At 41.2% G+C, this 27,189-nt stretch overlaps 1 protein-coding gene across 1 annotated transcript; it reads right to left on the reverse strand.

The window, feature by feature from the left end:
- Positions 1-466: 466 nt before the first annotated feature.
- RNF135 (ring finger protein 135) lies at positions 467-27,170 on the reverse strand. The gene is made up of 6 exons (XM_058168612.1): positions 26,481-27,170; positions 21,131-21,337; positions 19,443-19,578; positions 17,408-17,485; positions 15,983-16,084; positions 467-3,680 (listed from the first exon to the last, which is right to left on the reverse strand). The coding sequence occupies exons 1-6, from the start codon at positions 26,844-26,846 to the stop codon at positions 3,151-3,153; spliced, it is 1,419 nt and encodes a 472-aa protein (XP_058024595.1). The 5' UTR covers positions 26,847-27,170; the 3' UTR covers positions 467-3,150.
- Positions 27,171-27,189: the final 19 nt, after the last annotated feature.

Raw genomic sequence — 27,189 nt, forward strand, 5'->3', positions numbered from 1 at the left:
ATATCTCGCTCTGATTGGTTGCAGCCTCAGGCTGAAGTGTATATAAGGAGAGGTTTTTCTCCAGAGTTTTGCTGGGTCACACTATATTAAAGAGCTGTTGTCACTAACCTGGTCTCCTGCCTCGTCAATACCCGAACTTAACAGGACTTAACTTCCATTTAGGGGCATAGTGGATCCCAACTAACCAATGACCAGCTTATATTTTCAGTGCAGGTCTTTAAAAATGAATCATTTAAACTTGCCTTTCCCAAATAGGTAATTAATAGGTGTCACATTCATCACATGTGACATCTGGTTGAATTTCCAAATCATACATACTGGTATTGCTAAGCCCAGTTTGTTGAATAAGCCCCCAAGGGAAAATGAAATAAAATATTAAACTATGATTTACAAACCACAGTAAATTCATGCAATTTAACTAAGCCAAAATAAAACAAACCACACAGTGCAGTATATAGAACCCAGCTTTTATTGCTGGAAAGTGGTTATTAAACATATATTTATAAAAACATATACAGATAAATTATAACTAAATAACAACTTTACTAATCAAGCAAAATTATGTTTGTAAGCTGGCTACTTTCAAATATACTATGCAGAAAAAGCAGGATGAAATTCAATAAAACAAGGGACACAGTATTGTTTTATTTATTCACATCTATCTCTATTCCTATAAAAGTTCTTACTGAATTTCTTCATATGTGAGTTACAGGACTGAACAAAGTACCACATGTGAGGGTTCTCCCAGAAATTTGTTATTTTTATTTTTCTAATTTTTTCTTTTGTCATTGTTATCAAGTTATGGGTCCATTTATTTTAAAAGTATTTCAATAACTCTTCATATACTCTGAAATAATTGACTCTGAAGTATATTCCTTTGCAAATACTGTATATAATGCTACATCTGCTCAATATCCCCCACATTGTTATCTATCATAATGCTTCTATTCTGATTTTCATCAGATGGCGCACGTGGAACCTCTCTCAATCCTAAACAGTATCTGGGTTGAATATAAATAATAGGAAAAATTAGTCTCTGAATTTCATGTTTAGAGGAGAAGTGGGGTCTCCTTAGTCTCTCTACTTTTTTATTTCCTTCAAAACTATGTTATATGGATTCTCAATTATGTTGTGAAGAAAAACTAGAAGCTGGAAAACTTTAATTATTGGATTACCTGCTGGCCCTCTGTAACAATAGTGAAGTTATTATTCTTACAAAAGGACAGGAAATTGTACTGAATACAGCACTGAAAGTAATTTGAGAAAATTGATGACATTTCATAAATTACTGGAAGTGTAAGATTGTAAAGTATTAAAATCTAGATCATACTGCATACTACATACTAGAGATCTAGTAGTAATACCACATACATATTAGGTGTAAAATTTAGGTGACATCGAACTGCCTGATTTTTCCATCCAATTTCATAGATAATTGTTTGCTACTAAGTGTTTCTGTAAGCCCCATTGTCAATCATGATTCTAGTACTACAAGGATAAAGTCATTTGAATGTACAATAGGTAGTCCTCAACTTATGATAACAATTGGGATCTGAATTTTCATCACTAAGCAATGCAGTCATAAAGGCAACAGCATCTCTATAGTCCTGGTTGCTGTTGTTAACTGTACCCCATGATTGTTAGGTGAGGCAACTTCTTGCTGGCTTCCTACAACCAAAATCAGTAGGGAATCCAGCAGGAAGTTGCAAGTTCCAGGCCAGCAGGAAAATAAGTGGAATTTTTTCTGGATGAGGGAGCTCGTGAGAGGTAGATTGAGGAGTGGTGCATGGTGAGGGTCAAAAAGTATATGGAGTGCAGTGCAGGTTGTGGTGTAGGTTGGGGAGGGTGCATAGCAAGGGTGAAATCTTAAAAAATTTCCCTACCGGTTCGGTGGGCATGGCTTAATTGGTGGGCATGGCTTGGTCAGGTGATGGTGGGTGTGGCCAGTAACAATAAATAATAAAAATAATAAAGTACACAAAACAATAAGAGGTACCAAAAACCAACTTTCACACTTTACACACACACACCACAACACAACTGACTCACACACAATGTAAAAGCAGCTGCACTTCACCCAACATGGCTCCTGCAACAAGCAGGAACCTCACATAGCCACAAAAAGCTCAAAAACCAACTTTCACATTTTACACACACACAACGCAACACAACACAACACAACTGACACACACACACACAAAATGCCACATACAACTTTGAGAGATTTTGTGTGTTTGTGTAGTTAGAGTGAAACACTACAGAAATACACCAAATCTCAGAAAGCTGCACAAATATTTTATTTTATTTATATTTTTAGATAAAATTTAAATTTAGATAAATTTAAAACTTCCTTAACTTTAAATTGCTATGCCAAAAAAAAACAAACCCTAAAAAAACCCCAATTAACTATTTTTTTAAAGCTCCCTCCCCTTCCTTACTTACCAAATTGCAGGCTGAATAAGTTGTAAAAAATGCTTTTAAAAGTAAAAAAAAAGACTAACGATCGCGTGGCTCGGCTGTGATCGTCAGAGCCTTTTTTTTATGTTTTAAAAGCATTTTTTAAAAAGAAGTAGCAAACGGGTGACCGGGTAATTAGGGGGGCATGGGTGGGGGGGGACAGGGATTTTTGCTACTGGTTCTCCGAATCACCAGCCGCCATTGCTACAGGATGGGGTGATCCAGTCTGAACCGGGAGCATTTCTGGATCATAGGATGTTTGGCAAGTGGTCATTAGCTCAAATGGATTGCCAAGTCCCCAGATTATGATCATATGACCATAGGGGTGCTGCTATGGCCATAATTTTGGGCACCAGTTGTAAATCCTCTGCTCAGCATTGCCATAACTTCAAATGGATTCTGAACAAACTATTGTATGTCAAGGGCAATCTGTAACTGGCTATGCAGGGATTATGATAGATGGCAATATTTATGCATCCCAAACCCAAACCTTCTTTTGAAACTCTGCATTTTCTAACCTCCGTCCAGTGACAGTGCAAGCTTCCAACATGCTCACCCTGTGTAAGACTCATTTCCATTCAGAAAGCAGGAAAAGATGATGCACTTCATAATTCAAATAGCAAAACATCAGAATCTTAAAGAGTCTTTAGAGGGCAAATGCTTATTAAGACAATATACAATTGTGGCGTAAAGTTAATTCCTAGTAATATCATTTATAGTTAAACTCTCACCAACCCTTAAACCATAAATCCAAAAAGCAGGGTAAACAGGGTAAGCTGCATTGATTTCAAACTTGTGTAAGCACGTTTCTTTATCCGTGATAGAATAAAAAGACAAACTTTTTGTTGGAAAGTCAAGGAAAACTCCAACCCGCAAAGGCCTATCTTGGTCAATGTTGATTTCTTGATTGTTGTGCCATGCCGAGATACGTTGAATATTGCATTCTATGCACCAGGATAATTCATTTCTCCCTAGTCGGTCGCTTCTGCCAATGTCCCCACTGGCAACACCAATGGCCCATAGAGAAGATTCCTCGGTGTTTATTTCCCAGTAATGGCAGCCCTCAGAGAAACCCGGAGAACCCAGCACCTGACTGTTGCGGAATCTCTTCGTGGAACGTTCATATTCTTTGCGACTACGAGACACTCTCACTTTTCTTTTATTGCCTGTGAGCTCAAGACTGCAACCAACTCTTTCATCATCAAAAGTAACCATGGACATCCCTAAGTGAAGTAAAATTAAAGACATACAGATCTCTAGGAGCCTTAAATCAGGGAGATATGTTCACAGTTCAAAACCCATCTTCTCTACCTGCAACCCTTTTGCCTTAATTGCCAATGAGTCTGGATAATGCAGCTTACTTTAACCAGCGAGTTGAAATTTATTGATTGATTGGTAGATTTTGATTGATTCATTCATTGACCAAATTGGGCCAAGTACATAAATTAATAACCCCCCATGCATTAAACTAGTTTATAGGAAATTAAAACTGCCTGATCATATTGGATATATAAACATGCTGGTGAAGCAAGTTATATCCAACACAAGTTTTGTGAATAGCTTCGTATATATCCAATTATCCCTGTCAGCGTGTTTCCGGTTTTTATTTTTTTTCTTGAGAAAATAGCATAGCACTTAGACTTATATACCAGAGGTGGGTTCTACTTACCTTTACTACCGATTTGCAGCAGAAGCGCACGCACTCTTCTGCGCATGCGCAGAAGCTTCTGTGCATGCGCAGATGACCCATGATGATGTTGTGGCAGGTGGGCGGAGCCTCCCGCCGGTTTTACTATATTTCTATAGAACCGGATAGAATTGTGAGCAACCCACCACTGTTATATACCGCTTCCCAGTGCTTCCCAGCCCTCTCTAAGCAGTTTACAGAGTCAGCATATTGACCCAAACAATCTGGATCTCATTTTACCGACCTTGGAAGGATGGAAGGCTGAGTTAACTTTAAGCCGGTCAGGATCGAACTCCTGGCAGTGAGCAGTGAGTCAGCCTGCAATACTGCATTCTAACCACTGCGCCACCATGGCTCTTATGGGCATTAGAAGAAATGGACAGTACTTAACCAATGTTCTAGTCTTTCCTAACCTGGAGTCTTTCAAAATGTGTGGACTTCAGCTTCCCAAATCACCCAGTCCTCATGGGCATTGTGTAGGATGCCATGGGGATGGCCCTGAAGGAACTATACAGATGTCATTAAAACTCCAGAAGCCAGGTGCAAGTCTGCTTGTGTTTTCCCATCCCTCCCTCATATCCCCAGGGAGTCAGGAAGAACCAGTTTCAGTCTAATACTCCCCACTTCCCTGATGTCAGCCATATAGGGAAGACCAGATCAGGAAACTGACTCCATAGGAAGACTACAGGTAGTCCTTGATTTATAGCAGTTCATTTAGTGACCATGTTACAACAGCACTGAAAAAAAGGACATGATCATTTTTCACACTTAAAATCATTGCAGCATGCTCATGATCATATGATCAAAATGCAGACCCTTGGGCAACTGACTCATATTTATGACACTTGCAATGTCCCAGGATCACGTGATCCCCTTTTGAGACCTTCTGACAAGCAAAGTCAATGGGAAAAGTCAGTTTCACTTAACAACCATGTTATTAACTTAGCTAACAGCAGTGATTCACTTAACAATTGACCAAAAAAAAAATGCTGTAAAATGGGGGAAAATTACTGCTATCTTGCTTAGCAACAGAAATTTTGGACTCTATGGATATATCATTGGTTCAGGTTTTCTTAGGCCTCACAGCCGGGAGAACTTGATTTGACTTTTTTCAGTGCTACATGACAGACATGATTCCCTGAATTAAGTTTCTATTCCGCCTAACCTTCTCTGAGTTAGATGCATAGTATTGCTCTCCCTGATTTGGGCCCCTAGCCTTCCCTGAGATAAGCTTCTAGTTTTGCATTCCTTAAGTTGAGTTTCTATTCAGGTAAAACGCATGATTTCCTGAAAAACACGTGGTATTTTGCTAATACGTATACTCTAAACGCTTGCTGATTGGTGATGTTAAGTTTCTATATGCTAAATTCCCTCATTGCTGTAGTTACCCCTCCCTGCTAAAACTGCATAATAAAAGAGACTGTTGCGATCTAAGGGGGATCTTTTTACAACATTCCTTTTACAACCCCTTTCTTCGTGCTATCTCATTTTGAAGAACTCCTGGTGTGGTGTCTTTTATTTGGCTTCTTTCGTCCTTGCGAGGACCCACTAAATTGTCTCAGCGAGGGCTGAGACCCGTTCCTGCGGGAACCCAGGACAACATTAACAGGGAACCTAGGACAACAAATAAGTGTTGCAGACCAACAGCAACATCTGGGGGCTCGTCCTGACCTGTTGTGTTGTCCAGAGGCGTGATCGTTGTCTAGCGGTGCGTCACCTTCACCCTCATTGCTTACCCGTCCGGGACGCGACACATGCATACGTAAGTAATGAGCTCCTCGAACTCGAAAGTCTCATCATGGCATAGGAATGAGCTTTACTCTCTGGTGAAGAAGGCTAATTGTTTGCAAAAAGTTAATGGCACCACTGTCTATCCTCTTTCTAAGAAATCTCTTACCTCTTCTCTATCCTAATTCTCCTACTGATTCGCCTGCTCCGCTCTCTTCTACTACGGATGAAAAGTCTCCACCTCCGTATGAATCTTCTTCTGTCTCTGTAGCTGCCTCTGCTCCCCCTGCAGACACAGCTCTTTCTCCTTCTGCAGCGTCTCCCCCCCCTTCGGAGGATACAGACTTAGCTGCAGGCACTCTCTCTGCCTTGGTTGCTCTTTCTTCTCTTTCTCTAAGAACTGAACCCCCGATATCGGCTTACCCTTTAAACCTCAATCCACCAGGAGGGGGACAGCCGATACATGACAACATCAATGTACGGGTGCTTAAAAATTTAAAAGAAGCTGTTACTTCCTACGGCATTCACTCTCTTTTAGTTCCTCTGCCTGCTCATTCCTTTCCCTCCTCCTCCCTTTCCCCCCACTCTGAACCTTCAAAGCATATTGAGCTAGAAAGCGTATTGTACCAAATGCCTGTTTCTTCCATCCCTGCTTTGAAAACTGCCTCCTTTCCCCTGCCTGCCTCCCTTCCCCCAGAGCACCCCTCCCTTTCCCCCATGGGTGATCAGCAACTGATTTGGTTTAATTGCTTCTCTATATCTGGAAACAATCTGGAAAAGAATTTGCTCACAGCGACTACATGGGAAACATTGGGAACTTTTTTCCATGAAAGTCCAAGAGCCCCTGTAAAAATTCTGTACATCTGGCACATGATCTTTGAATGCCTCATTTTACTTGCAGACGTCACTTAGAGAATCAGGACCTCTGCCTTATCAAAAATGACTTAAAAGGATCCACAATCACAGTCATGATTTAAACTGCTGAGTTTTCTCAGACAAGTTCCCCAGGTCTGTAAATGTTGTTTGATGATGTGTGTGCTTGTGTATGTATGTATGTGATCATTTTCAGACCTGCATAAGAATTGTAGAGATAATTGTGATGCTTGATTTGCATGGAATGTGTGTATGTGCAAAACTCATTGAGAAGGTGTGAAATTTCTGTGTTGTTTTTTGGATTTGCAAGAAATGTGTGCATGTGTGAGAAATTGTCTCTGCATGTGTGTGTGTGTGTGTGTGTATCTGTCTGCATAAATTCCGTATGCAAGCAGCCAGGTACTTTTGGAAAAGAAATAAAACATTTTTCTTTCCTTTTGCAAGCAAGTGAGTTACTTTTGGACATTTTTTTTTTCTCTTCATATGCATGAGAGTGTCTTTCCAGTGAGTTACTTTTAACTTTTTTTCTCTGCCCTCTGGCTTATCTTAACTACCCCCCCCTTTTGTTCCTTGCTGTGCCAGGGAAAAGGGCGGGCTACGGGGGAGAACCATTCACCCCCACTCCATTTTTTTTTCTTCTCTCTCTTCTTTCTTGTCTGAGAAGGGAGGGACAATTAGGCTCTCTGGAAGCATTGCTTTTGTAAAAAGCTATGTAAAAAACTATGCAGATATATTTTCTTTTTCACCATGAAAACAATTTTGATTTTAATTTTCAACCCTGAAAACACTTTTGATTTTTTGCTTTTAATTTTTATTTTTTATCTTTTCTGGAACTTTTTGAGGTTTAACCTGCCTGATTAAACCTATACCTTTATAAATGTTTTCGAAGCACTGAGTTGACTAAAAATGTTTCATTTAGCTTTGTATTTTTGCAGCTGTTCACATACATCATTAAAGTTGGAAGGGACCCTTGGAGGTCTTCTAGTCCAACCCCCTGCCCAGGCAGGAAACCCTATGGCTATCTTCTTATGTATGGATGCATTTTTTTAAAGCGTAAATCTGTTTTTTGGAAAATGCACTTAGGTTTTCCACATAAACAGACTCACCCTAAAGCTTCCGCCATGTTTTTCTTTTTTGAATCAGACTCAGTGTGCCCCTTATTTGCTGTTTGTGTTTCTTTTTCTTTTTTAGCAGCACAATATGTGCCCTGTTTTAGGAACTATTTCAGAGATGAGTTAGAAAGTTATAGGATGTGATAAGTTAGAAGGTTACAGAATGTGAAGAGAGAGTTACTAGTGCTGAGAAGGTTTTAAGTTAGAAAAGTAAAGTAAGACGGATGGTGATTTTGCTAAGAATGTGGTTTGTTTTTGGAAGTTTTTGATAGCATGGATTTGTTAGTGACCAACTTCCACACATGAATAAAAAGGGTGGGAGTTGGGTTTTTATTGATTGATTGTCTTTTTCTCTGTCTTCCACATAGTATGTTACTCAAATAGTAAAAACTATTTTTCAATCTTACTTGTCCCCTTCTCTTGATTCTAATCTCACTTCTCTTTTCACAACTTTATGTAGCAGACGCTGCGGCCTCTGCCTCCTCTCTTTTGACACTTTCTCCTGTCTCTCCTTGGGACAGTCACTCCTATTTTCATCAAAACAAAAAGGCGCTCATGAAACAATTTGGCTTCACGGCTGCTGAGGCATCTGATCATACATCAATGCCCTACTTGCAGCCGCCAAGGTATACATATTCAGGTTTCATCATGGCAACCTTGCAAAGGGGTGAAACCGCAAAACAAGTTATTAATCATTGTATTCGGACTTTCGTAACGTTGGGATGTCCAAAAACTCTAAAAACTGACAATGGACCAGCCTATACGAGCTCTGCCTTTGCACAATTTTGCCATCGCTGGTCAATAATCCATAAATTCGGCATTCCTTTCAATAGCCAGGGCCAGGCCATTATAGAGAGAGCGAATTTGACTCTTAAACAGGCCTTGGACAGACACTTGGGGTCAAAAGGCATCAGCCCCGACACTCGGCGTTGCAAAATGTATTAAATGTTTGCTTGTATTCATTGAATTTTCTTAATCTAACTGGATCTCCTGCCTCCACTGCTGCCTCGAGACAGTTTTCCTCCTCCCTCCCTCTTCTCGTCCTCTGGTACATTATAGGCATCTTCCGGATCCAGCTTGGAAAGGTCCAGCTCAATTGATTACCTGGGGAAAAGGCTACGCTGCAGTTCAATTGCCTGATCGAGTCCTGTGGGTTCCAGCTCGCTGTGTTCGCCCCTGTCATCTCAATCAACCAAAAAGAAAGATGAAGATCCTTCTGATCCTATCACTGATCTCTCTGCCTTGGTTGCTCTTTCTTCTCTTTCTCTAAGAACTGAACCCCGATATCGGCTTACCCTTTAAACCTCAATCCACCAGGAGGGGGACAGCCGATACATGACAACATCAATGTACGGGTGCTTAAAAATTTAAAAGAAGCTGTTACTTCCTACGGCATTCACTCTCTTTTAGTTCCTCTGCCTGCTCATTCCTTTCCCTCCTCCTCCCTTTCCCCCCACTCTGAACCTTCAAAGCATATTGAGCTAGAAAGCGTATTGTACCAAATGCCTGTTTCTTCCATCCCTGCTTTGAAAACTGCCTCCTTTCCCCTGCCTGCCTCCCTTCCCCCAGAGCACCCCTCCCTTTCCCCCATGGGTGATCAGCAACTGATTTGGTTTAATTGCTTCTCTATATCTGGAAACAATCTGGAAAAGAATTTGCTCACAGCGACTACATGGGAAACATTGGGAACTTTTTTCCATGAAAGTCCAAGAGCCCCTGTAAAAATTCTGTACATCTGGCACATGATCTTTGAATGCCTCATTTTACTTGCAGACGTCACTTAGAGAATCAGGACCTCTGCCTTATCAAAAATGACTTAAAAGGATCCACAATCACAGTCATGATTTAAACTGCTGAGTTTTCTCAGACAAGTTCCCCAGGTCTGTAAATGTTGTTTGATGATGTGTGTGCTTGTGTATGTATGTATGTGATCATTTTCAGACCTGCATAAGAATTGTAGAGATAATTGTGATGCTTGATTTGCATGGAATGTGTGTATGTGCAAAACTCATTGAAAAGGTGTGAAATTTCTGTGTTGTCTTTGCAAGAAATGTGTGCATGTGTGAGAAATTGTCTCTGCATGTGTGTGTGTGTGTGTGTGTATCTGTCTGCATAAATTCCGTATGCAAGCAGCCAGGTACTTTTGGAAAAGAAATAAAACATTTTTTTTCCTTTTGCAAGCAAGTGAGTTACTTTTGGACATTTTTTTTTTCTTCATATGCATGAGAGTGTCTTTCCAGTGAGTTACTTTTAACTTTTTTTCTCTGCCCTCTGGCTTATCTAAACTACCCCCCCCCTTTTTGTTCCTTGCTGTGCCAGGGAAAAGGGCGGGCTACGGGGGATAACCATCCACCCCCACTCCATTTTTTTTTCTTCTCTCTCTTCTTTCTTGTCTGAGAAGGGAGGGACAATTAGGCTCTCTGGAAGCATTGCTTTTGTAAAAAGCTATGTAAAAAACTATGCAGATATATTTTCTTTTTCACCATGAAAACAATTTTGATTTTAATTTTCAACCCTGAAAACACTTTTGATTTTTTGCTTTTAATTTTTATTTTTTATCTTTTCTGGAACTTTTTGAGGTTTAACCTGCCTGATTAAACCTATACCTTTATAAATGTTTTCAAAGCACTGAGTTGACTAAAAATGTTTCATTTAGCTTTGTATTTTTGCAGCTGTTAACATACATAATAAGAGTTGGAAGGGACCCTTGGAGGTCTTCTAGTCCAACCCCCTGCCCAGGCAGGAAACCCTACAGCATTTCAGACACATGGCTATCTTCTTATGTATGGATGCATTTTTTTTAAGCGTAAATCTGTTTTTTGGAAAATGCATTTAGGTTTTCCACATAAACAGACTCACCCTAAGCTTCCGCCATGTTTTTCTTTTTTGAATCAGACTCAGTGTGCCCCTTATTTGCTGTTTGTATTGTTTCTTTTTCTTTTTTAGCAGCACAATATGTGCCCTGTTTTAGGAACTATTTCAGAGATGAGTTAGAAAGTTATAGGATGTGATAAGTTAGAAGGTTACAGAATGTGAAGAGAGTTACTAGTGCTGAGAAGGTTTAAGTTAGAAAAGTAAAGTAAGACGGATGGTGATTTTGCTAAGAATGTGGTTTGTTTTGGAAGTTTTTGATAGCATGGATTTGTTAGTGACCAACTTCCACACATGAATAAAAAGGGTGGGAGTTGGGTTTTATTGATTGATTGTCTTTTCTCTGTCTTCCACATAGTATGTTACTCAAATAGTAAAACTATTTTTCAATCTTACTTGTCCCCTTCTCTTGATTCTAATCTCACTTCTCTTTTCACAACTTTACAGTCTCTCATTTACAAAACATCCCTATTTTGTTATGTAGCACTCTCTTTTGACACTTTCTCCTGTCTCTCCTTGGGACAGTCACTCCTATTTTCATCAAAACAAAAGGCGCTCATGAAACAATTTGGCTTCACGGCTGCTGAGGCATCTGATCATACATCAATGCCCTACTTGCAGCCGCCAAGGTATACATATTCAGGTTTCATCATGGCAACCTTGCAAAGGGGTGAAACCGCAAAACAAGTAATTAATCATTGTATTCGGACTTTCGTAACGTTGGGATGTCCAAAAACTCTAAAAACTGACAATGGACCAGCCTATACGAGCTCTGCCTTTGCACAATTTTGCCATCGCTGGTCAATAATCCATAAATTCGGCATTCCTTTCAATAGCCAGGGCCAGGCCATTATAGAGAGAGCGAATTTGACTCTTAAACAGGCCTTGGACAGACACTTGGGGTCAAAAGGCATCAGCCCCCGACACTCCCGGCGTTGCAAAATGTATTAAATGTTTGCTTGTATTCATTGAATTTTCTTAATCTAACCGGATCTCCTGCCTCCACTGCCGCCTCGAGACAGTTTTCCACTCCTCCCCTCCCCTCTTCTCGTCCTCTGGTATATTATAGGCATCTTCCGGATCCAGCTTGGAAAGGTCCAGCTCAATTGATTACCTGGGGAAAAGGCTACGCTGCAGTTCAACTGCCTGATCGAGTCCTGTGGGTTCCAGCTCGCTGTGTTCGCCCCTGTCATCTCAATCAACCAAAAAAGAAAGATGAAGATCCTTCTGATCCTATCACTGATCTCTCTTGCCTCTTCTGTCTCTAAAATTTCCCTTCTCTCTGCTACTCATTTTTCCCCTGGCGTATCTCGCTTCTTGCCCTCTTCCCACGTTTTTACCCCTGCAGCTCTCCGTTTGCAGCGCTCCTTATCCGGAGCACAGCAGAACCTGCATCGTCCCGCAAATTATACTTGGACTATTTTGGACTTCCAAGGAAGCGTCCTTCATTCCATCTCTAATCGAACTTTGTGGCCTTGGTTTCCTGCACTCTACTTTGACTTTGCTGAAATGCTGGTCGGCGCCCATGGATTTAAACATAAAACAAAATGTAATCCTTCCCCTCGGGACGTCTGGGCAATTGGTCCAGGCCTGTATATCTGCCCAGGACATCTTACTGATCTCTCCCACCTAGATGAATGTGGGACCATCTCTGATTGGTATTGCAAGTCCTGGCAATGTGTGTCAACCGGAAAGATTTGGTGGACTGCTCCCTATACTACTGACTATATCAAAGCTATACTAGGCCCTGATAACAATTTGCCTTGGAAATCCTGCTCCAATTGGGCCTGCTGCGGCGTTCGCCTCAATCCTATGACTGTTACTTTTACATCTCATGGAAGGAGTCTTCCGATTACTGAATGGATTAAAGGGAAAAGATGGGGGGGAAGGTCGAGAGATAATTCCGATTACAGACATCCAGGAAATATATTCATAATTCGTCTTACCATGTCCTTAGAAACATCCCCACCTGTGGGCCCAAACAAACAAGTCAATTCGCCCTTTTTACAGCCCTTGATTAAAAGCAACAATCCATTGGTGTCCTTGGTCTCCTCTGCGCATGATGCCCTTGTGGCAGCCCGTACTTTTCCTAACAATGATAGTAGGTGTTGGCTGTGTCTGTCTTCTCAACCCCCTTTTTATGAGGCCATAGGTTCCGCCCTACCTTTTACCAATAGCACCTCAGATACGGTTGTAGGTGGTCTAACTCTTCTATAACGGTATCCTCAATTGAAGGTCAAGGTTGTTGCCTTGGGTATGTACCCTCTAACTTTTCTCACTATTGTATCAATGCCTCCTCGGATGCCTATACTTCCTGCACAATATACTTGTCCAAAGAAAGGCTAGGACTTGACACTGGAGGGTGGACTATACTACACTACTCTATCAACTGCAGATCTTTCCAAAGCGTTTAAATGGTCAGTTTTTATTCCTTCCAATGGCTCTATTTGGGCCTGCTCTACGGTGCTACTGCGTGTGTCAGTGGAGACATTTTACACACCAAACACGCTTTTTGCATTCAGGTTTATCTTCTCCCTAAAATGTCTGTTTTTTCCAATAATGAGTTCTTTTCTCGCATGGAAACACCCCAATACCTTCCACGAACCAAACGGGAGGTGGTTACTACTATGACTTTGGCCCTTCTCCTGGGCCTAGGAGCCACTGGTGCTGCAACTGGAATCGCAGGAATGGTTGTGGCTGACAAAAACATCCGCAGGCTCAGTATTGAAATAGATGCTGATCTCAAACGCATTGAGCAATCTATGGTTGCCCTCCAAAATTCCCTGACCTCTCTCCGAGGTTGTATTACAAAATAGAAGGGGTTTGGACTTGCTATTCTTAAAACAGGGCGGTCTGTGTGTAGCTTTGAAAGAAGAATGTTGTTTTTACACTGAAAGTTCTGGTGTTGTGCTTGACTCTATGGCAGAATTAAATACCCGATTGAAAGATAGGGAAAAAGAGCGTTCTCTATCCCATACGTGGTATCAGGGAATGTTCAATCTCTCTCCCTGGTTGACCACCCTCCTCTCTGCCCTAGCCGGTCCTCTGATTTTGTTGCTCCTTGCATGTACAATTGGCCCATGTGTTATGGGGAGAGTTCTAGCATTTTTGAAACAAAGACTAAACAGTATTGGAGATGATGTCCTCTTGCTAAGGAACACTGTTGAAAATGAATATAAACAACCACTTTTAGAATTAGCCTCTGAGGCTGATGAAGACTCTGAATCGGGAACCATTCCTTTGAAAAGTGTACTGACTCCTGCGGGTCTCCCGGAGGGATCCACTGGGATGTCATAGCTTTAGAAGAATATTACCCATCTTAAAAATAAAAACAGAGGACATATGGATATATCATTGGTTCAGGTTTTCTTAGGCCTCACAGCCGGAGAACTTGACTTGACTTTTTCAGTGCTACATGACAGACATGATTCCCTGAATTAAGTTTCTATTCCGCCTAACCTTCTCTGAGTTAGATGCATAGTATTGCTCTCCCTGATTTGGGCCCCTAGCCTTCCCTGAGATAAGCTTCTAGTTTTGCATTCCTTAAGTTGAGTTTCTATTCAGGTAAAACGCATGATTTCCTGAAAAACACGTGGTATTTTGCTAATACGTATACTCTAAACGCTTGCTGATTGGTGATGTTAAGTTTCTATATGCTAAATTCCCTCATTGCTGTAGTTACCCCTCCCTGCTAAAACTGCATAATAAAAGAGACTGTTGCGATCTAAGGGGGATCTTTTTACAACATTCCTTTTACAACCCCTTTCTTCGTGCTATCTCATTTTGAAGAACTCCTGGTGTGGTGTCTTTTATTTGGCTTCTTTCGTCCTTGCGAGGACCCACTAAATTGTCTCAGCGAGGGCTGAGACCCGTTCCTGCGGGAACCCAGGACAACATTAACAGGGAACCTAGGACAACAAATAAGTGTTGCAGACCAACAGCAACAGGACTCAATTGTGGCCATAAGTCAAGGACTACCTGTAGTCCTTCCTGACTCCTTGGGCGCAACACTTGCTTCTGGATCTGCTGTCTTAGTGACTTCTGAATAATTTTTCTAAGGTCATCTCCATGGCTCCTCACACCACTGAGTTGAATATTTTACTGAGGGGGGGGGGCATTGCCAAGGTCGTCTTTGGTAATTCATTAAGGTTTAAGTTTTCCCTTTTGATCTGATGAGGCGGAGGTAAGATACGCTTTTGGATTACAATTAGGATCATTAAAGGATGTAGCAGAAAAAGCATCCATTTGTGTCAGTATATTAAAAGAAATAGAGCATTAGTCGGAATCCTGTGGTTTTGTTTTTAGTAAAATAAATAAATACATAAATAGAATGAGAATCAATAAGGAATAAAACACTAGATACATGGCTGGGTTAACGGTACTATTAGTTGTCCATACCATTTTCATTTGTTTTACAATTTACAAGACTATGTGAAGTCATATATCGAAAGCAAAGGGTGTGCTCTGCAGACCAGTGTTTAACATACACAACTTACTGTGTATGTACATAACTCATGCTGGTTGCAGAATTCTGGGAGTTGAAGTTCACATATTTTAAAGTTGCTAAGGGTGAGAAATACTGCCATGGACTATGGAATAACAGATAAGGGATGCCATTTACGGGTGTCAGTTTCATGGGGAAAAATGGAGGTTGAACCAGTGGTGGGATTCAGCCAGTTTGCACCACTTCGGGATAACCGGTTGTTAACTTTCTGAGCAGTTTGGTAAACTGGTTGTTGGAAGAAATTATTAGGGCAGAGAACCGGTTGTTAAACTACTTGAATCCCACCACTGGGTTGAACCAATACCTTTGTCCAAGTCTATAGGGTGATAGTTTTGGGAATGATTCTAGATTAGAAAAGGGTACAGTCTCAAGATACCCATCTGATATTTCTCCAGCACAGGGAAAAAAATTGTTATAAAAGTCCACACCATTTTGAAAAACCTGCCACTACCATGTGCTACAAAACCAAATAAATTATTGCCCAAGAGCGCTGAAAGCTAACCTCATTTTGTTTCATTAACACTAGAACATTTATTTAATAGATACTATATAGCGTTATTTCTAAAGAAAGCAAAATAAAATGCTGTGCTCTTCAAGGGAATATAAATTATCTTGTTCCAGAAAAAAAAACCTAGTTTGAAATATCAATTCAACAGCTAGTTTTCAAATTATTTTTGAAAGGGAAAGTTTGTGTGTTTCATCTGTAGATCTCAATATCACACTTGTCTGTGCAGCAATGAACATACTTACACTGAGAAAATCTACTTGAAATCATCCGCAATTCTCTGTCCCTAGGAGATGATGTTGATGATGAACAAATGCTTGCTTCCTGGCCGGAATCATTCCTTGGTACTGTAAAAAATATTCAATTTTTTTGCAATGTTTTGCAACTCATATTAACTTAAATAGAGGTAGACAACATGCTAGCCATGGTCACTGCCCTCGGCAGAGGTGACAATTCTCTCCTGTCTTAATTACAATAAAATTAAATGAGAAACTGGCATCCTGCTAAGTGTCAGTCTCTAGAATCATTTTAATTTCAAAGAACAGCAGTTGGTATCACATGGATCCCACAGGCAGCCTTAGAAAATTAAAACGACACCACTTTTTTGCCTTTTCATGGGCAGGAATAATCTAGATCAGTGATGGTAAACCTTTTGGATTTGGTGTATCCAAAATTCAGAAAATGCCTACCTTGTTTGTTGGCATGACACTCACACACACACACACACACACACCATATCCTGGACAAAAGTGGCCTCTCTGGACCTCCTATCCTCTGGACTCTCTTCTCTAGATTCTCTGGAAGACATGCATTTTCTGGAGCCTCCGAAAATTTTGCAAGAATGATTGTGCAATTTTCAGATGCCTCAGGGGCTGCACAAGAGTAAGGTCTTCTAACGCAACTTTCAGAGGGTCCAGAGCACGGGTGTCAAACTCACCATGTCATGTTGAAGTTACATGATGTGACATTTTTTTTTGTCTTCGCAGAGCTGGGGTGGGCATGGCCTGCGCGTGACGCATCCAGCCCACAGGCCGCCAGTTTGACATCCCTGGACTATAGAGGCCTGACTTGTCACCATAAATGACATGGCTTGTCACCTGTGACACCAGCGTCATAGGTTTGACATCACTGATCTAAATGTTTTTTCATCCATGCCAATTGGGAGGCCAGTTGTGCAGGTGCCAACCAGGGGACCCGTTGATAGATTCCAGGATATTATAACTGGAGAAATCCCCAAAGGATTGTTTAGAGTGGTTAGTGACAGAGCCAGGCAAACAGATATGGTAAGAGCCCTATAAACCATGGTAAGAGCCCTATAAACCATGTAACAATCAGGAGATGACCAGACAAATAAGTGATTAAGACTACTCTTATTATTTTTACTCCACAATACTTGTGCTAAGCATTTTGATTCCTGTATATTAATCCCATATTATTCCTGTCATTGTGATTTGAGCTAAGTGCAAAACTACACAAATTTGTGCTTTCATCTGTAACAATTTGTACCCTTAAAAAAAGAGCTAGTAAGTGTTTTTGTTTTGCTCAATCAAACCAGGAATGTCACAATATCAGAACAACATGGATAAGCAGCGGAATGTGGAAAATGATTCCCTGATGCAATAATGAGTATGATTTCCCCAAAAATCAATTAAAGTTAATAAACCACCTACAGGAATCACTGGAAAGGATCATTTCTTCTGCTCCATCAGCTGCAGCTTCACTATTGTTGCTGGTTCCTGGAGAAGGCTCTACAGTAAAAAAAATTTTTAAAAATTCAGGCTGTTAAAACACTGAGACTAGAAATTGGCATGGCAGAACACAAGTAGCTGCGTTTAAGATGGCACAGTGGTTAGAGTGCAGTACTGCAGGCTACTTCCGCTGACTGCCGGCTAACTGCAATTTGGCAGATTTAATCTCACCAGGCTCAAGGTTGACTCAGCCTTCCATCCTTCTGAAGTCAGTAAAATGAGGACGAGATTGTTGGGGGCAATATGCTGACTCTGTAAACCGCTTAGAGCAGGGGTCTCCAATCTTGGTCCCTTTAAGACTTTGTGGACTTCAACTCCCAGAGTCCCTCAGCCAGTAAAGCTGGCTGAGGAACTCTGGGAGTTGAAGTCCACAAATCTTAAGGGGACCAAGGTTGGAGACCCCTGGCTTAGAGCTGTAAACTACTGTGAAATGGTATATCAGTCTAAGTGCTATTGCTGTTATGTTTCAGCTTCAATCTCAGTTTAAGAAGATCTCCATGATCCATTTTAAGAGGGTCCCATATCACTTTGATCAGCACTTCATTTCTGAGAAAGGTCATTTTCACAGGAAATGGGACCACCCATATGTTTTCGATTCAAACTGAATGAGGGAGCTAATGGCTGTCAACAGGTTGTATAAAAACAACACCTATTATACACAGCCAATGGCAAGGAATGAGGGGCCTTGTGGTTCAATAGCATTCACAGCCACTTATTCTACCTAAAAAAAAGAGTTTTGGAGATATAGCAACTATTGCTTAAGGAGACAAATTCACGTCTAGACTTGGCAGCTGCTAATTCCTATTGCAAGGATAAGATGTTGAAAAGCATTCAGCAAAAAAGAAGGCATCATGGAATGATGATTTGTCTCACTGGAATTCCTCAAACTGAGTATACTATACAGGACTTCCATATGCTGAGTATAAAGTCTACAGCTGGCAATCGGATCAAACCTGTGCTGACCTCTCACTGACCAATTGAAATTTAAATACATTTTCCCTATAGGATATATTTCTTTAAAATATTATAAGATTTTTTTAAAAGCTTGTGTATCATAATAGAAGGTACTATTCATTGCTAAACAGCAAAGTTCTTTTATTTGTAAAGTTTCTAGTACCTACAGTAATAATGTCCCAAAGGTGCTTTTTCAAGAGGCAACTGGACTTTCTGGTTTTTCTTTGAAGCCGTTTGTGACCTTAATGACTTGCTAAAAGGATGCAAATGACCAGCTGTCTGCAAGGAGTATAATTCCTTCCATTCCCCACCATCCAGTCAGAGCTAAAGAAGCTTCTTGGATGAGAAGCAAAACGTCTTCAAAGAAAAACAAAGTCCAGTTGCCTCTTGAAAAAGCACCTTTGTGGCACCATGACCTGGATGACTGAGACTCTCCATAGACATCTATAGTAATAATCAACTTGACCATAAAGAAAAGCAAAACTCTATCAAAGAGATTCCATGTCCATATTGCCAGTGAGTTCAACATACTGCCAAAGCTAGAAAAAGTACCTGCTAAACAACAGACAAAGAACACACTTTAGGGAGGCTAATGGGTGAGGTCTGTTATTACCTTTTAACCATGGATATAAAGGATCAGAGGAAGAAACAAAATAAGTTTCAGTAACCAAAAACAAAAACAGTGGCATGTTCAAAGACTTACAAAGAACAATTTATAAGGACTTCTGCCTTGGGCAGGAGGTTGGGCTAGAAGACATCCAAGCCCTATTATTTTATTTCCATCACACCCTACTTATTCACTACCCAGAAGAATTTGGTAGCTACAGAACACCAGTCATGGTAAGATCTAATCCAACCATGCCATCTTTCTCATGTTTAGCATCAGATTAGAATACCTATGCCAGACCATAGTAGTTTTATTTCCCTAGTGATATTCAAAGCTTTATAATAAGTCAGCACATGTTTAGTTTTAATGTAAGAGGGGAATGAAAATTCCACCAACTCTGAGATGGCTGCGCTGGGAAATTCCTCAAAATTGCTGCTTCCAGCTGTCTCCTTAACTCTTCAACAGCACCGGCAATATTGCTGATCTTCTCAATGGGATCGCCAGTATAAGCTTCTTGTCCTGATGACGTTTTCTAACAATTAAAAAATAAATCAAGAATTAAACAAGGCACCAGCAAGATTTCAGTTCAATTCTGTAATTGAACTGAAATTCAGTTCTCTCAATTTCTCTCAATTCTGTAATTAGAATCTGAATAATATAATTTTTTTTTCTTCCCAGTGTTTCCCTGCAAGCAGTCTGCTGGTTGGGTTTTTGTTTTTGTTTTTTTTGGACCTAGTATTGATTGATTGGTTGTGACAGGAACCGACCAACTGGCTTGTCACCAGAATCCAACGTTGTGGGCTCAGCGAGAGTGACTGGCCTTAGTCACCCAGTCAACTGTTGAACCCAAAACTCAGAGTTTCCTGGTTTCTAGCCTGATGCTTTAACCACTACACTAACCAACTAATAATAGAGCAGATGAGGGAGAAAAAATTAAATTATTTCCCCAAGAAGGTGGAGGTTCTGTAGACAAGGAGAGGATTAGATTTTGAGTTTCAAATTAATCATGTTTTAGATGGAGTTGTACTCCTCTAGCTTTGCAGTTTGGGAGTACTTCTGGAACATCACACCTGCTAGTTGGATTTACAGATTATGAGTGTTGTAAATCTTTGGCAAGTAATGTACCAACTCCCTCAGTTAGTTGGACTTAGTGACAGTTGGAACTGATCTTGATCACTTCTGTGGGCTTTATTATGGAGCTACCCCTAAAAATGTCTGCTAAAGTAGTCTCAGAATAAAGTAGAACTAGATCACCTGATCGTGCTTCCTCATCTGATCTATCTGGGAAGGCTGATATCAGTCTTGAAGTTTAATAGTACAAATCTCCCAAGGTCATTCTCACATACCATCATACATGATCACAATTTGGGCCATGGCAACTTCTGACAATTATGTTGCAGCGTCCTTCAGTCACCTAATTGTCATTTGTAACCTTCATTGCTGGCTTCTAACAAGTCAATGGGGAAGCCAGCAGGAGGTCAAAAATGTAATCACATAACATCACACCCAAAGATCACATGGGATTCACCTAAAGACAGCAATTGGGACTGCCTGAATTGCCATAAGTCAATACCTGCAGCATGGAGAAAAGGAGATTTTAATACTGTATTTGTTGCATATACTCAGAAGTCATCAAAAAAAGGAAAAAAAAGAGGAGAAGCAAAACTGGTAACAGCCTGTGATCTATAGTACAGAGTATTCAGAACTCCCTCCAGGTAGGGCTGGAGGGAAAAACACCCCTAGAATACTATAAAGAGGAGCCAACCCAATATAACTATATACTTCTATACATACAGGTATCTATTGTTTGAAATCATGACATATCTGTCCATTAATACCAGTCAGAATGCCTTCCAAATTATATTTTTAGGATCATCAAATGTAATAACTAAAAATCAACCTATTCTGCAATGAAAGGTCCACCAAATCACATTAGTACCCCACTCCTACTCTTGTTTGTTCAGCAATAGTTCTTTCAGTGTTTTAAATATGTTTACCCAGTTTTGTAAGATGAGTGGCCATGTAAATAGGATACATTAATAAATAAAATAGATCTTTATAGTGTCATTAATGCAATGGTTTACCGTCATCACTTCTTCAAATTTATTCTGCAAATCCAAAACGTTGTGAATTTTTCCATTGAGCTGCTTGTCAGTGGAGTCTGTTATTTGTTGAGCCACTTTCCATTCTTCTTCAATGATCCTTAGCACCATTTCCTCTTGATCACAAATGCACTTTTTCATAAAACGGAAGGCTTCTGAAATAGAGCTTCTGGTTTGAAATATATAATCCTAAAATCAGAAGAGACTGTTGCTGATGAAAGACCTCTATACAGAAATCTGAACGTTTTCAACATTTAATTTTTTCCCTTTACAATTCCAACAGAGAGCTTCAACGGTCTGAGCACTAAACCAACTCCTCTCACAATCCAGCATTCCCATTACTGCTTAAAAGTAGGTAGTACTTTTTTTGAATCAAACTCCAAGTTGGACTCAAACTCAGCTCTTGCTGACTTCACAATTGCATCTATGTAGTTTCTGGGCACACCTTTCAGAAATGGTTTCAATTCCTAGTCTGTTGCTACAGTTTCCTACCCATACACTAAATAGGCCCAGCCCCTACTGAGTTTTCTGAGATCAGCCAAGAGCAAGTAGGTGGCTTCAGCTGGCATCTCTGTCTCCTTCTACTTTGCTTCTAAAAGTGAAACTAGCCAGTTCACAACTGTCTCTCTTCTTTTAACGACTGTTCTTCCAGGAAATGCAGAAAAAGCAGTTCAGGGAAAGTCAAGAGGAACAAACTAGTAACAGAAAGAGAAAAAGAAATAAATATTGGGCAAGGTCCACCCAGAGTGTCTGTACTCTTTCAACTACTAGCCCGAGTCTCTCTGGGTCCATTTCTCAAGCATCTCCTGAATAGTAGCCTTGTCTAGTGCCACATAGATCTCACTGCTCTGCAGGACAGCCTCCCGCTTGTGATGAAACACAGGGTCTGGGTAACTCCTCATGCCATCAGGGCTGTTTTTCTGGAGGGCGACCGTTAGTGTCAGCTGGAACTTGACTCTTCTGAGAGCCTGAACTACTTCTGTGAATTTCTGGTAGATCTGGGGATGCACACCCTACAAGTCAACTAACTATTCTTGGGTTCCCAACCTTTTTTTTTGGCCATGCCCCACCTAAGCATCCCTAAAATCCTGATGCCCTCCCTCCCCCGGTGACACGTAATTCTTACTATTCAAAAAGTGAACTCCTACTCACGCGGAGGAAGCCTAAAAGGCCATTAACTTGGTTGAAACAAGGTTCCAAAGAACACGGCATCCATGAAAGAGAAAAATAAAAAAAACAAAAGACAATAGTAGTACTGAGGAACTTAAAAATAATAGTACGGCAGGATATGAAAAAACAGCAAATAAAGTTTCAAAACACATAATAGAGAACTGAACTGCATAAATATAAAATACTTTTAATGAAAGCTTTTTCTGTAATACTTTGATCATATTAATTACTATACATATTAAAATAAAGGTACCTAACAAATTCAAACACTGTCAAACTATCTACTAAATCTGCACTACTATTAATCTTCTCATTGTTCCCATCACCCATCTCCTTCCACTTATGACTGTATGACTGTAACTTTGTTGCTGGCAATCCTTACGATTTATACTGATATTGTTTCCTAATTGCTTTTTTTTAGCCTATGACTATCATTAAGTGTTGTATCATTAAGTGTTAAATTTGTACCCTATGACTATCATTAAGTTTTGTAAGTGTTGTACTTTGATGAAGGTATCTTTTCTTTTATGTACACTGAGAGTATATGCACCAAGACAAATTCCTTGTGTGTCCAATTACACTTGGCCAATAAAATATTCTATTCTATTCTATTCTATTCTATTCTATTCCATTCCATTCCATTCTAAATACAATTTGAGCTCACCTCAAGATCATATTTACAATGCAATTCTATGCATGTCTACTTAGAAATAAGTACCATTGTCTTCAATGGGGCTTACTCCTGGGAAAATGTTGTAGGATTGCAGCTTTAGTCTACTTAAGTTAATGAGATCCTTGTACTTGATGCCTGCTGCAGAGAGATTTTATATTAGGTTCCAATTTAGTCAGCTTTGTCATGAACGAAAGGGGGGTTGTAACCTATGACCCCCCTACTTGCCCACTCGGTTTGAACCTGCAGCTTAGTGGGGAAATGCTTTGGTAGTTCAGTAGGTGGAGGTGAATCCCACAGGCCTGGCAAGGCCTAAGCAGGCGTGGCCCAGCCCCAAATTGCTCTGAGAGGAAAAGCCTTGTAAAACACGGCCTGGGAAAACACAGACTAAAAATAACTGTAAATCTAACAATTTCTTATTTAAACTTGGGTCCTGGTTCTGTATCCTGACTGCTGGGCTTCCCCCAGCAGCCACCCACTCTGTCTCCGCACAGAGCAGCTCTCCCTGTAACCACCCAGCATCAAAGCCCACAGGAGAAGGAGAGAGAGAGAGGGAGAGACTCTGCCAATCCCAATGTCAGCGTTCCAGAAAACCCGCTCCTGCAGAAAGACTCCGAAACCAATATCTTTCAAAGTTCTTTTATTAGCATAGGTAAACTGGCACAACTGGATAAAATCCGAATCTGGGGATCCAGGCTCCTCCCTCAGTAATACAAACCCCAAAATCTCCACCCTCATGACCCCTCTGCCGATCACATGCTCCAATCCTCAACCATCCCATGTCGAAGCATCACTCCAGCCACACCTTCTCCAGATGCGAACCCAGCCTGACCTTGACCGGCAGAAAAATGTTATTATGTCTAATCATCCCTTGCACTACCACCCTCCTCCCCTCCTTTCCCACAGAGGAGAGTTGTGGCCGTGCATGGAAGCCTTCGGCCTAGTATGGCTTCCAAAGCTGACACCCATGATCTTTAGTGGAACACATCTGATTAGCTGGCAGTTGCTCCCTCCTGCCCCCAGTTAGGATATCCTTTTCAGACTAGGCCCGAGGAAATGCACTTTAACAAAGACAACAAATAGGTAAATGAAACAGCTGTTTCATCACAAATATGTAAGAACAATTAGTGGGCTTTCAAAAATTCAGTTAATAGCTCATTTTTGAATTTTTGAATAGCTCATTAAGAATCAAATTGTCCCCCTCTGGGGCATGGGCCCCACATTGGGAACCACTGGTCTACATTGAATGGGTGGCCTTGATAGACATCCATCTGCCAACCCCACAGGTAGTTCCCTATTACCCATTGCATATGCCTGAAGACAAGCTTGCTTCTCTTCTTTTGTTTTTGTTCCAGATTGAACAGATCCAGGAACTCCTTCCGATACATCTGGGTAGTTCAGATCATTTTGGAGGGAGGGATTGTGGGTCAAACACCTCTTGAATGGCCTTCCTTCTCCTCTTCTTCTTCATACATGGAGGAGCAGAAGGCCAATATTTCCTCAGAAGCAGTGGCTTGATGAGGTGTGATGCAAGTTCGCCTCCTCGTGGTGCACCCTGGATAGCATGGTAGTGTCAACCAAACAACTAGGAACAACTGGCAGCCAGACTACATTGAAGAATTGGCAGTTAACAACAGCTGGCAGCCAGACATCTTTGTAGAATTCCTGGTTCTCTAAATACATGGCAACGGATAAAAAGAACTGATAAAAGGACATTGCTGTGTTCATCGATCGAAGTGGGGTCTTGTCTTTTCCCCTCAGTGTGATTGTGGTGCTCCTCAACAAAATATCCACCACACTGTGTCCAACTGTCCACCAAGAACTTACACTGGCCCAATGTCTGATATTAACATTTGTACTACTATATGTCCATGTATTTGCCATACGCTAAATAAATAAATAGTGGCTTGATTGCTCCACTATTTTGGCTTGATGAGCCTCCACCACGGGGGCTCATCAAGATGTTGTGAACATCACTGGAGTGCTCCCATGTTAGCATTTCAGCCAACAGCTGGTCAATGTAGTCATCCATATTCACCATGCTGCAGATGGATATACCTAATCCTAAAATGTCTCTAATTGGAAAGTTCAGAATGGATCAGTTGCAACCAGACGGCGGAACTCAACCTGAAAAATCCTTTTGCTTTTTTGCCAGGCCTTGACCATCTCATTTACATACCCAAAGCCCTGACACAGTGAGAAACGGTTTATCACACCTACTCCACACCTGATGCAGGGCTTTGTGCCACTGACCCTCTGCCACTAACCCTAACTGTTGATTATAACAAATCATGTGGTGATCCACTGTCTCATAAAAAATAATTTGCATTCTATTATAATACAAACAATGCAGAAATGGTTGCACAAATGTTGCAGAATGTAAGGACTTATGGCAAAAATGCTGAAAATATTTTACTGATTCTGGGTCCTTAAATCAAATACAACTTTTAAGAAAACCAGGCACACCATTTTCACACATATATCCAGCTAAAGTATTTGAATCCCTCAAAGCTAAATACTTTATTGCATCATAAATCTCTTTAAATCATCATAAGTCTCTTTAAAAGAGCCCAAATCAAATACAGTTTGACAGCTGATACTTCAAAGCCATAAAAGAAGACATAAATGATTGAAAAAAGTTGGAAGCAAGTAGCTGGTTGGTGAACAGAAGACACATGGGAGAAACCATTTATTTGCTTTTTGATTATTTGTTTACTAAGGAGGAAGGTTTTCAAACATACTTCAGGAGTCATCAATGCAGAAGATCCCAGGTTCAAATTTAAGCCCTGAATGGGATATCCAGAGCATTCCCTGGGGAATTGTACTGTATGTTTGCCTCTAGATCACACCTAAGGAGCCACAAAGTGACTCTTTCCAGAAGTATGATAGCTAGAAAGGATGGAAGCAGTTTTCCATCCTGAAAGATAAAGGCTAGGAAAGGTTACTTACACTTAGGCTTAAACTTTAGAGTTTAGACAGTACTAAGGCTCCAAGGCACACACTTTGCAACAAACCTGTTAGAGTATCGGAGGAGTAACCTTTCCTTTATCCAAAAATGCCCATCCTATCAACGGCAAGCTGTTTCCTTAGAGTGCATCTGTGTATACTTATACATATACACACCTATACATACACGGAGAAATTTAAAATGTGTCGCAGACCTAATAATTCTTTCCCAACCAATTTAAATCTGCATTTCATACTGCAGATAGAAGGGAGAGACTGGCTTGTCTGGAAGCTCAGAATAATACTGACAGGACCGAGACCAAAAGGCACCCAGCTGGTCAACCCCCGAAGAATCACAGCTAGACCCCGATCCTTTAGACCAAGGGTCTGCAAACTTGGCTCTTTTAAGATTTGTGGACTTCAACTCCCAGAGTTCCTCAGCCAGCAAAGCAAAGCAAAGCTGGCTGAAGAACTCTGGGAGTTGAAGTCCACAAGTCTTAAAAGAGCCAAGTTTGCAGACCCCTGCTTTAGACACGCTCTTCTCACCTGATAACCTTGCCTGGCAAGGGAGAAGTCCCGCTTGCGTTTTTCCCCGTCTGGGAAGCCCGGCTCCGCTAGACGCGAGGTCCCCGTGGGAAGCGGGTCGCTGGAAGCTAGGCAGTTATACTTTTCCAAGATCAAGTTCAGCAAGACGGTGCGTTCGGGCAACTTGTTGCCCACACAGCTCTTGCAGATGGGACATTCGCTGTTTCCGTGCTGGCCCTTCAGCCATTTTCGGATGCAGCCCAGGCAGAAGCTGTGGCCGCACTCCACCGTGGCCGGGTTGCTGAGCAGATCCAGGCAGATGGAGCACTGCAGGTCCTCCCCTGTCAGCCACACGGGCATCGTCGGTTCCTGGAAAGCAGAAGCCATAGCTAGAGCCTCCGCCAACTGCGCCCCGGGACCACGGAGTTTATCCACCCCGTGTTGATCCCGCCCCCTGGGCCGCTTTTCCCGGAGGGCGGAGCGGTGCGAGAAACAAAACAAAAACCGGCGGCTCAGGCGGAAGTCACCGCGGCTGGCTCCAAACAGAACCGAAAGGACGCGGCTCGCGTTATTCTTCTCCCTCCTGCCAGGCTGTTTTGCGTGGTCATTTAATGCCGCGTAAAACTATCGTTGTCGCCGAGATGGAAGACAAAGACCTGCCATGCCTGGCTGCCTGCCTTCTGGCCAATTTTTGACTCCTGACAACTTCCAGGTCTGATGATCCCTGCAG

Source organism: Ahaetulla prasina, chromosome 2 (genome assembly GCF_028640845.1).
Source record: "Ahaetulla prasina isolate Xishuangbanna chromosome 2, ASM2864084v1, whole genome shotgun sequence".
Classification (NCBI taxonomy): domain Eukaryota; kingdom Metazoa; phylum Chordata; class Lepidosauria; order Squamata; family Colubridae; genus Ahaetulla; species Ahaetulla prasina.